This window comes from Mustelus asterias, chromosome 7, assembly GCF_964213995.1.
Source record: "Mustelus asterias chromosome 7, sMusAst1.hap1.1, whole genome shotgun sequence".
NCBI classification, from domain to species: domain Eukaryota; kingdom Metazoa; phylum Chordata; class Chondrichthyes; order Carcharhiniformes; family Triakidae; genus Mustelus; species Mustelus asterias.
In genome coordinates, this window is record NC_135807.1 from 75,738,321 (window position 1) to 75,750,823 (window position 12,503).

The window sequence follows — 12,503 nt, forward strand, 5'->3', positions numbered from 1 at the left end:
ACCTCTTACACAGATGGCTCAAGTCTATTCAGTATATCCAACATTGATACATCCAGCACTGGCCTTCAGGCGAGATCGACTGAAGAGTGTGATGTGAAGCAACTTCTGAGAACTTTGGGGTGCTATGTCTTAAGATCTGCAGGATCCAATTGATATAATCAAATCTGCATTCTTGGTGACTAGTTGGCATTCAGATTCAAAATTTAGCACAGTTAGTATGCCAGAATTGTACTTCATGATAGGAATGTGGAATTCAAACAGATCAACCACGATCTTATTGAATGGCGGAGCAGGTTTGAGGGACTAAATGGTTTACTTCTGCTCCTTTTTTTGTATGCTCGTAAGTATGAATCTTTCTCCTAATAGGATTCTTTCCACTGATGTCAGCTTATAAGCTTATCCAACTAGTCGGCACAAATGACTGATCATGTAGGTGTTAGGATACAGGACCAGTTTTTCCAATGAAGTCTCGTAATGATCCAACCTGTTGAAGAGTCCTCCCAGGCCGCAGGAGCCTTAAGATGTGGGCCAACTGAGTCCCAAGAGGCTCTTAATGAAACAGCACAGCTAAGATTCACTTGCATCCTTGGTACTTGGGTAGCACCGTAATATAGTATCAAAATAAATAAATATCTAAATATGTGGGGTTATGAGGATAGGACCTGGGTGGGATTGTGGTTGGTGCAGACTCGATGGGCTGAATGGCCTCCTTCTGCACTGCAGGGATTCTATTCTATGATCTAATAAGTTTAGTAAGCGGCACCATGGTAGTCATGATGGAAAAGGAAGCATTAGTCATAAATAACTGACAAAATCTATTTGTGATCTGAAGTCCAGTGTTCTGCAGTATGTCTGTGTTTTGATTTTGATGTTTGAGAGAACGTTTAGAGGTCAGTTTGTAATGGGTGACACAGGACTCTGTTGGATGGAAGCTGCAGTAAATTAATGGGCTATTTGCCTGTTTAAAGAGGAATAAGTTCTTAATAAATGCTGCTCCTCTCTGGGTGTGCCAGACTGTACAATCACTTATTTTATGAGATGATAAACATTTATGAACTGACCTCTTATTAAAGATTTGACAGAATTTGACTTTTCTCTCTCTGGTCTTTTAATCCTGACACACAAATAAAACCCTTGCAAGGAGCTAACTCCATCTACTTGTAAAATAGATCTTACTGTTTTTGAATGAGAACTACAGACAAGTAAAGTTTTGCAGGCATTCATTGGTAATATCACCTAATCGTAACATGTATGTGGTTATTCCATCAGACAGATGAAACCTAATTCATTGTTAAATGATTGAACTCATATTCTTATTTGACAGGTAGTTCATGTTGATATGCATTACAATATTGTTAGATATTCAGTTTCCTTACTATGAAGGAAATTCAACATTTAGCACTCAATTTTCACATTGCTGTTATTTCATAGATAAATTGGACACAGTGGAATACGTCCATCATTGCATCACCACCATGGCAGCTCCCTCTGGACATAGTTTGGGTCAGCAAAATGGGCCTGGTCTGCACTTTCTCCTAAAGGAAAAGGATGTGGAAACACAAGATGCATATCAAAAACTTCTGAATAAGCTACAGACAGTTGTAAAGGAACTGGAAATCTATATTGCTCAGATAGATGAGTGAGTATATTAGCAATTTTTATTCAGTACTGACCAAGATACAGGACTGACCAGTATAAGTTATGGTTAAGTAAATTTCCCCTGGTTATTATGAAACATAATACTTATCAACACTTCTTACAGTGAATCGATCTAATTTCACTCAGAGTGCATGACCTGTGTTGTCCTTCCTCCCATTTCCATTCAACAATTGATGTCTCATCCACCTAACTAAAAAGGGCCTTGCATTGCACTGTTAGCAGGCCAGCCTGGTAACCATTCTTGCCTCTGAATTAGAGCACAGAATATCTGTGACTTATTTTGTGTAAAGTTTATGAAGGCCTGGCCAACTTTATCAACGGTGGGAAGCCAAATATATTTTAAAGTAAGCATTGAGTGATCAGGTGTGAAACCATTTCTATTTCACAGCTAAAATCATCAGTCAGGCAACACTTCAAAGAATACTAAATAACAGCTTTAAACATGCCAGTGTTTGAATGAAATTAAATCCAGAATCTCTGGGGATGAAAGCAAAATACTAATCAAAACCTGAAGTCATCAAAATGGGCCATTAGGGATTCATTCAAAAGTAATTACATGTTGCTCAACTTGAATGAATTCTAATTCACAGCGCTGTTCTTCTTTGAAAATGAAAAAGTGCAGGTGTAGAGAGTAAAAGTGTTACCAAATGTTTACCATCGTTCTTACTGTTAATATAGCTGCTCTGTTCTATGTGACACAAAATGAGTTCGTTGAAAATTTTAGTTGCCTGGTAGGCTAGTGTGCTCTCTGTGCTGCTTTTGTGAGGACTAAATCTTCCCCTTACCACATCGTGAGAACTCTGAAATTCCTGGCAGTTTGTTGAATATATACAGAATAATGAACTCAAAGAAGCAAGGACATTGGTTTTGCTGGAACACTAATGGCATTGTAAAACAGATAATGGTATTGTTTGGGTAGTGAGCAAATGGATGGTCAATTGCCAGTAGCTGCTGGCTGCACTTAAGGCTGAAGCAAGATTCATAAAAGTGATTTGGGACACAAAGGTCCCATTGATGCATTGATCTATGAAGAACTGATAAGCATATAATAATTAATGTTGGAGTATTTTATGTGATAGCTGTACTGAAATAGTTGTAAGACTAGTGTCTGACCAGAAAAGGGGCGCCATCTGGAATATTTCCTTGTTACGTATGTCCTTTTGGACAGAGCTTTCAAGTTCACAACGGCCATAATGTTTGTTGTTGCAGTTAACTAATAAACCTATCAGTGGAAATGATAGTTTGAGTGGCTTAATGATTGCATCAATTTTAGCTGAAAATTATGATCTATGAAAGAATCATACTGGGATAGGGTAGAAAGAAAGAAAATAGATACAAAATTAGATTATCTTCAGAAAGTATTATGTATTCAGGCGTAATTGGACATGTATTTAGGTATGGTTCCTGGACTAGGAATCCAAAGGCAATATAATGCAGATGCTAGAACTCTAAATTAAAACAGTAAATGCTGGAAATACTCAATCAGCCTGTCAGTCCGAGGTGAATGATTTAAAAATATTATTTCAAATTTTTGGAATATTTAAATTTAATGTTATTAAATAAATCTGGAATAAAAATGTGTTATCAGCAATGGCGATCATAAATGTAACAAATTGTTGTAAAATCTGGATCACTAATGTCCTTTAGAGAGAGAAACATACGACTTCCAGCTCGCCTGTTTATTTATGACTCCAAGCCGACAGCAATATGATTGACTCTCAACTGTTTTAGCAAGTCACCCAATTTATGGGAGCACCACCACCTACAAGTTCCTATCCAAGTCATAGGCTGCCGTGACATGGAAATATATTACTTCTTGATCATCACTGTGTCAAAATCCTGAAGTCCTTTCCGAACAGCACTGCGGTGCACATTCACCACATGGATTGCAGCTGTTCATTGTTAGGGTGCCAAAGCAGAAACCTCAAAGTATGTTATGAAGCCCAACTAGACCCCAACAGTTGTTCTGTTTTGGCTTTAGCGTGAGGATAAAGTGTTTCACTCCAGGTGTGATTCTGTTGACACACGAGGAAGCTTTTATTAAAACAAACTTTATTTGACAATACAGTTTAGCTATAACAAATGAATTAGTTTAACTTTTACCATTTGAAATACTTAAAAACATGACAAGATATAATTCTTAACTGCTAATCTGTCTCTACTAGTTCCAGTTCAAGTAATATTCCTTTTATACACTTAAACTCATCTTCCAAATCAATTAGCGATATACAGGCTTACATGCTTGTGCTTGTTAATAATCCTAGAGCTTTTTGAACACTTCCGGAGAGAGGAACAGAGAGACATCTCTTGTTTCTTTCAGGACCAGGCAGAAACTAACTGTTTTAAAGTAAAAATGAACGTGTGTTTTCACATGACTCTGCCCCTGTCAATAAACCTAATCAAATCTTACTCTGAAAGTCCCGGGGGAAAATACCCCAAAATAAACAAAAATACATTAACTCAGATTAAAACAAACACACCCCTAGCTAAAATCAATCATTAGCCTGCATTCTCAGCATGTGAGCTGTCTGGTGGAGACAAATTGGCACTGTGTAAAACAGCTGAATTCCAAACATACCACTTTCAAGAAACATGATATGAATATATATTTTTAAAGGCACAGTATCACCACATCATGAAGACAGCTCACTACCACCTTCTCAAGAACAATTTGGGATGGGCAATAAATTCTGGCCTTGAGCGACATCCACAAAACAAAATGACAATTTAATAGATGTTGATGTCCTTGAAATGGTTTTACAAATATGGTGTCATTGCAATGTGCAGTTTTCTGATTGCATCTAACCAAACTGTTCTGGTGCAGCTGCAATGCTGGCATCTTGCCAACCATGTGGGAAATTGCCAAGATACGTCCTGACCACAAAAAGCAAGGCATATCCAGTCTATCTAACTACCATTTCCTTGGTCATTTTTTATATTTGTGTATGGGATATGCGTATCACTGACAAGGCCCATAGTTATTGCCCATTCCAGTTGCCTTTGAGGAGGTTGCAAGTTAGCCGCTGCAGTCTGTGTGGTGTAGGTACGTCCATTAGGCTGTTAGATAGGGAGTTTCAGTGACGAGAAAGGAACAGCAATATATTTTCAAGTCAGAATGGTGTGTGACCTTCTGGTGGTGGTGTTTTCTTCAGTCAGCTGCCCCTGTTCACCTCGGTGGTGGAGCATGCAGCCTTGGAAGGTACTGTTGAAAAGCCTTGGCAAATTACTGCAGTGCAATTTGTAGATGGCACACACTCCTCCCACATGGTGTGCTGGTGGGAGGGAGTGAATATTTAATGTGGTAGATGGGTTGCTAATAAAACGGGCTGCCGAGTCCTGGATAGAGTGTAGCTTCTTCAATGTTGTAGCTTGGAACTGAACTCATCCAGGAAAGTGAAGAGTATTCCTTCACACTGCTGACTTATGCCTTTGGAAAGGTTTTAGTGAGTCAGGAGCTGGTTTTTGGAGGTCAATTATCTCAGTATAAGGGCATTGCTGCAGAAATACCTCAGGGCAATGTCTGGGACCAATCAATTTCAGCTGCTTCATCAACGATTTCCATAAGGTCTCTATCCATAAGGTCAGAAGGGACTGCTCACTGATGATTACAGTGTGCTCAGTTCCATTTGTGTCTGCTCTCACACTGAAACATTCTGTGCACAAATGCAGCAAAATCTGGACCTGCTTTATCGTGAAAAAAGATGCACACAATATTCTAAAGCGAAGTGAAAAAAACTGAGGCAAAATCTAGTCGCGCTCACTGCACATAGCATAAAGTTAAAGAAACCAAGAGAATTTATAATTATTCAAGACCTCAGAACATCCCAAAGTGCTTTATAGCCAGTGAAGTACTTCTGAAGTCAATATTGCATTGTAGGAAGCATGACAGCCAATTTGTACACAAGCAAGCTCCCACAAACAGTAGTTTGGACAGGAAACAGAAGAGAACACGCTTGTTTTTGAAATAGTCTCATGGCACATTTTATTTCCAACTAAGAGGGCAGATGGGGTAATAGTTTGCTGTAAAATCTCAGCAAGTCTGGCAGCATCTGGAAAGGGAGAAAAGAGCTGATGTTTGGAGTCCAGATGACCCTTAGTCAAAGCTTCTATGTCTTTTCCAGCATTTTCTCTTTTGGTTTCAGATTCCAGCATCCGCAGTAATTTGCTTTGATTTATGGGGGTAATAGTTTAATGTCTCATCCAAAAGATGGCGCCTTTAACAATACAGCACTTATTCAGTACTGCGCAAATGTGCTCGCCTCGATTATGTGTTCAAGTCTAGTGGAAAGAAATGGAAGCACAAGTTTTCCTGGTCGAATGGCCTATTTCTTTACTTTAATATTCTGTGTCTTGAAATGGATAGAAAACTGGTTGGAATAAATGGGTCTTTTTCTGATAGGCAGGCAGGGACTAGTGGGTACCGTAGAGATCTGTGCTCGGACCCCAACTGTTCACATTATATATTAATGATTTGGATGAGGGAACTAAACGTATTATCTCCAAATTTGCATATGATACAAAGTTGGGTGGGAAGATGAGCTGTGAGGAGGATGCAGAGATGTTTCAGCACCATTTGGACAGGCTGAATGTGTGGGCATATGCAAAGCAGATGCTGTATAATGTGGATAAATGTGAGGTTATCCACTTTGGTAGCAATAATAGGAAGACAGATTGTTATCTGAATGGCTATAAATTGAGAGAGGTGGATACTCAGCGAGACCTTGGTGCCCTTGTGCATCAGTCACTTAAAGTTAGCACATGTACAGCAGGCAGTCAAGATATAAAAACCAAAAGAGAAAATGCTGGAAAATCTCAGCAGGTCTGGCAGCATCTGTAAGGAGAGAAAAGAGCTGATGTTTTGAGTCCAGACGACCCTTTGTCAAAGCTTTGACAAAGCCTGAGCTTTGTCAAAGGGTCGGCTGGGCTCGAAACGTCAGCTCCTTTCTCTCCTTACAGATGCTGCCAGACCTGCTGAGATTTTCCAGCATTTTCTCTTTTGGTTGTCAAGACAAATGATATGTTGGTCTTCATAGCACGAGGATTTGAGTATAGGAATAGGGATATTTTACTACAATTGTATAGCATATTGGTGAGGTCACACCTAGAGGATTGTGTGCAGCTTTGGTGTCCTTATCTAAGGAAGGACATTCTTGCTACAGAGGAGTGCAGCAAAGGTTTACCGGGCTGATGCCTGGGATGGCAGGACTGTCATATTTGGAGCGACTAAATTGGTTAAGATTATATTCACTGGAGTTTAGGAGAGTGAGAGGAGATCTTATAGAAACTTATAAAATTTTAACACGATTAGACAGGGTACATTCAGAAAGAATGTTCCAGATAGGTGAGAAAATATTCAAACGTGGTGTTTAAAACAATGTCAGTGGGCCCAAAAATATATTGAGCAATCCAAGCACTTGAATTGACTATTCTGTGTTATATTCTACTTCTTTTCCTTCTGTGGTCATTTGCGTGTATAAATTTATTTGTTTGAAAGAATAACAGTATCAAACAGGAAACAGGTTAGTCAGAGGACCTGCTTGTAAGATGCATACACAGGAAAGGCAAGAATGACAAACTGTAAACCCTGCAGATGTTGGCTGTTGATGTTTGAACAGGACAAAAGAACATTTTTTCTCAGTTAATTTATGTCCTATTCATAAAGACTAACATTCTAATTATCTCAATAGTTGTTATGTACTATGGCTGGAATTTTCTGGCTGTTCTCGCCAGTGAGATCTTTTACTCCCACCAACGGCCAACCTCCATCGCCAATTTCCCGGTGACAGGATGGTACATACAATGGGAAACCCCGTTGACAATGGTGGAACAAGAAGAGACTGCCACCAGCCAATGGAGGGCTGCCTCCACTGCCGCAAAACACGTGGTAGGGGGGCACGGAAAACCCTGCCCTAAATTTCTTCCAAAAAAGTTCTCAATGTTTAAACTGCTCTATCAGAATAGACATTGATTTTAGAAATAAGATTAAATATTTGAATAAGTCTGCAATCCTACATTCTCAATCATGAGCTATAGTCACAGGGAGAATTTGGGTTACAATGTTGTAGTTTCATTTCTGACCCATTCTCCTTTCAAGCTCCACTTCGCTGAGCATTTTGGGCATCTTCTCTGCTGTGACTGTGGGATTGGTGAATCTACTCTTGTATTCCAAACTATTGCAAAGCAGTGAGAGGAATTTATATGTCTTCTCATGCTACATGCACATTTAGGTCAATAGAGTCATAGAGGTTTACAGCATGGAAACAGGCCCTTCGGCCCAACTTGTCCATGCCGCCCTTTTTTTTATAAAACCACAAAGCTAATCCCAATTGCCCGCAATTGGCCCATATCCATCTATACCCATCGTACCCATGCAACTATCTAAATGCTTTTTGAAAAACAAAATTGTACCCGCCTCTACGACTACCTCTGGCAGCTTATTCCAGACACTCACCACCCTCTGTGTGAAACAATTGCCCCTCTGGACACTTTTGTATCTCTCCCCTCTCACCTTAAACCTATGCCCTCTAGTTTTAGACTCCCCTACCTTTGGGAAAAGATATTGACTATCTAGCTGATCTGTGCCCCTCATTATATTATAGACCTCTATAAGATCATCTGTCAGCCTTCCACACTCCAGAGAAAGTCCCAGTCTATCCAGCCTCTCCTTATAACTCAATCCATCAAGTCCCAGTAGCATCCTAGTAAATCTTTTCTGCACTCTTTCTAGTTTAATAATATCCTTTCTATAATAGGGTGACCAGAATTGCACACAGTATTCCAAGTGTGGCCTTACCAATGTCTTGTACAACTTCAACAAGACGTACCAACTCCTGTATTCAATGTCCTGACTGATGAAACCAAGCATGCTGAATGCCTTCTTCACCACTCTGTCCACCAGTGACTTCACTTTCAAGGAGCTACGAACATGTATCCCTAGATCCCTTTGTTCTGTAACTCTCCCCAATGCCCTACCATTAACTGAGTAAGTCCTGCCCTGGTTCAATCTACCAAAATGCATCACCTCGCATTTGTCTAAATTAAACTCCATCTGCCATTCGTCAGCCCACTGGCCCAATTGATCAAGATCCAGTTGCAATTGGAGATAACTTTCTTCACTGTCCACTATGCCACCAATCTTAGTGTCATCTGCAAACTTACTAACCATGTCCCCTATATTCTCATCCAAATCATTAATATAAATGACAAATAACAGTGGACCCAGCTCTGATCCCTGAGGCACACCGCTGGTCACAGGCCTCCAGTTTGAAAAACAACCCTCTACAACCACCCTCTGGCTTCTGTCAAGGAGCCAATTTTGTATCCATTTTGATACCTCATCCTGGATCCCGTGAGATTTAACCTTATGCAACAACCTACCATGTGGTACCTTGTCAAAGGCCTTGCTAAAGTCCTTGTAGACAACATCAACTGCACTGCCCTCATCTACCTTCTTGGTTGCCCCTTCAAGTTGCGGCACAGGAGTTCAAAAAACAGACATCCCTTTGCCTTCCCAAAGACGCCCCAGTTAACTTTTGAAAGTTCCTGCCTGATACCATCAAAATTGGCCTTGCCCCAATTTAGAGTTTTAACTTTTGGGCCAGACCTATCATTCTCCATCATGCATCATGCATACTCTCAAAACCTCACAAAAGAAAATTAAAATGCTTCTTCCCACCTTACATAATCTCCCAGACAACCAAAATGTTTTAAAAATCATTTCTGTACTGGTGCCCTTTTTCAACTGGTCATCACTCAATTTGAGATTTTACAAGAGAGTTAGGACTGCATGACTGCGAAATGTGAGTTTTGAAATATTGTGCACTTGAGGATTAAATGCTTCTTTTGCTGACAGTAATTATTCCAAATAGTAAATTGGTAGTGTGAATATTCTTGTTGGAGACATCCTGAAGACCCAAATATTCAGGGCCAGGAATGTAACACACTGATGTTGTATTTTAAAAGTTTGAAGACGTACTATTGTTAATGGGATTTTTCTGTGTTTTCCACATTAGTACAGATTGCTCCATTTAAATTAGAGCATGTTCCCAATTTTTTTCCATTTGTTCATTCATAGGCTATGAATATTTTCACAGGAGATTTTCACAGTAAGTTCATTGCAGTGTTAATGTAAGCCTATTTGTGATGCCTACAAATAAATCAAATAAGCAGTGCTGGCAAGGCCGTACACTCCTAATTGCCTGGAGAATGTGGTAGTGAGCCACCTTCTTGAACTGTTGAAGTCCATGTGGTGTAGGATTTCCAAGGTGCTTGTTTAGTAGGAAGTTCCAGAATTTTGGCCCACAGTGGGGGAATTTGAAAGATGGTTTGTGACTTGGACGAGAACTTGCAAGTAGTGTTCCAAAGTAACTGCCTCATTGTGGTCAAGGCCACAGGTTTGGAAAGCACTATTGAAAGCCTTGCTGAGTTGAATCGGTGTACAGACTGCTGCCACTGTGCGCTCCTGGTATGATTGTGGATGAAGTGCCAGTCAGGTATACTGTTTTGTCTTGGATTGTGCTGAGCTTTTTGAGTGTTGTTGGAGTTGCACTCATCCCAGGAAAGTAGGGAATATTCTGTCATACTCCTGATTTGTTCTTTGTAGATGGCAGATAGAGTTTGAGGAGCCCAGAGGTGAGGTACTTTAGCAGAATACCCAGCCTCTGATCTGTTATTGTAGCTACAGAATGTATATGGCTGGTCCAGTTAGGTTTCTGTTTAATGCTGATCCCCAGGATGGTGATGGTGGGCAGTATTTTCTGGCGCTGCCAATGCCAATTTCATGCCGGCAGGAGCGGAAAATTTAGAGTGAAGCCAAAAGTCTCATTCCCGCTGATGGAAAAAATAGTCAGACTTTTCCGCTTGCCACTTTCACAGCGGGATTTCATAGTGGCTTTCTCATCAGGAACATAATTTGTGTATATTAGCATATCATGATTACTCATTAAAAAGCTGGAATCACATTCCCCTTCCCAATTATATGCCACACCAGTGGGAAATTAGACTGGTCTAAATTATGAATGCATATAAGTGGCGTGCCGCTGTCCACCCCTCACTTCACTTGTCACTTCGAGGCGAGTGCAACTTTCAAAGCTTACCTGTAACAATGCTGTTCCATTTCCTCAGTGATGCCAGTGTTAGCCCACACTCTGCGGATGTATGGTGGGGCTGTACATGGTGGCAGTTTCGGGTGTTGAGCTGGGTTGCTCACCGTGGTTGCTGCGCTATTCTGGCAGTACAGTGTTATGTACTGCGAGTCTCAGGCAGGGCTACACTCTAAAACAGAGACATGGATGGGGACTGGGGGATGAGAGGGGAAGATGACAGAGACATGAGGGTGAAAGGGTTGGAGGGTTGGGGGACTGGGGAGCGCTGGAAGATAGAGGGAAGATTGGGGGTGGGAAAACTAGACATGGAACAGTAGAATACAGACACGGGGTGGATGGGATTCAATTAACATTAAGGGGAGGAGATGCACCCAAACTCTACAGTATGAAAAGTGGTGGGGGGTTAGTGTGGCACAAGAGGGAAGGTTTGCACAGAAACTTGGAGTTGGGAGAAAGGGAAACAGTCTTGTGGTCGTTCATTGGGGAACCGGAGAGCTGAGTGAAAGTTTGTCCTTGGACTGATGCCAAGAGGTTAGGGTGAGAGATTAAAGACAGTCCGAGGGCTCTCTGGACCTCATGGTCGAGGTGAGTGATTAAAGCGGTCTTGGGGTTCTGTGGGCTCTGTGTTACAGTATGCTTAAAATGCTACGCTTTAATGGATACTTGCAAAATACTTGCAGCATTCAAATATGCTAAGGAGTCGTGCAATGTGTTGCCAATTTGTTCCTCTCTTCCTGAATGATATATTTATTATTTGGTGTTAAGAGAGAGTGTGTGTGTGTACTGGTGCCAGACTAATAGCTTAGTATCTGTCTGTATCAGTTTAAAACTGAGATGTATTGCAGAACTAATGGGAAATCTCATCCTCTATTTGAATGTAAACAGGATTCATCATACTAGTTGGATCCAATGCAATTTTGAAACCAGCACTTTTTATTTAATCAGAAATGGCAGTCTGTATATATTTCTTCTCTGCATAGCAATGTAATTGCTTTTATAGACTTATTGGCTTTTTTGGGTACACAGGAAAATAAAGAAAAACCATGAAAACAAGGCAGAGATAAAATGTACTGTCTGCAGGAGTACAGTGCGTAAGGTGCCTGTACTAAGGGAGGGCAGGAGTTGTGGGAAACTTCTTTGTTATGATCCGGAATGGATTGACAAAAATTTCTGGGTATCTGTCTGGAAATGATCCCCAGCAAGTTGAATAAAGAAAGAGGAAGTATTGAAAGGTCTGAATTTGGAGAAGGGGAGATGATGTGAGATCTAAGATATCCATGTGGGGCCAGGAGGAGCACCACTGGATCCTCATGGTTCATAAGGAACGACTAAAGTTTAAAACAAATTCCAGTGGGTATCTGGAGGCCTGGATTCTTTTGGGTTTGAGGTTGTGTTGCTCTTAGTTGAACTTTTGGTTAAAAGTGTGTGCGCATCCCAATGGAATCATTGGAACTCAACTTTGCCATGGAAATGGGGCCACTCCTATCCTAGAGAGGGAATCCGTCTTAATCTGAATTCAGGTAAGTTAAAATGGCATGTGGTTGGGAATGCAGGGTAAGTCCACCCATTACCTTAACTACCCCACCTCAAGACTGGGTTAAAATTAACCCTTAAATATTTAAAAACTTGAAATTCAAAGTAGAATGAAAATACAAACAAAAGATAAAACGCAAAAATGTGCTTAGAAAAGTGGTGTTATTCCTTTGAGTTCATGGATTCTGTGAGATAGGCCAGCCCATA

The 12,503-nt window shown here is 40.6% G+C and overlaps 1 protein-coding gene across 1 annotated transcript in view; it reads left to right on the forward strand.

The window, feature by feature from the left end:
- Window positions 1-12,503, forward strand: part of prex2 (phosphatidylinositol-3,4,5-trisphosphate-dependent Rac exchange factor 2) — a 416,168-nt gene that overhangs the window by 251,835 nt on the left and 151,830 nt on the right. The window contains exon 25 of the mRNA XM_078217095.1: window positions 1,432-1,639. Coding sequence (XP_078073221.1) covers window positions 1,432-1,639 — 208 coding nt within the window. The remainder of the gene's footprint in view (window positions 1-1,431; window positions 1,640-12,503) is intronic.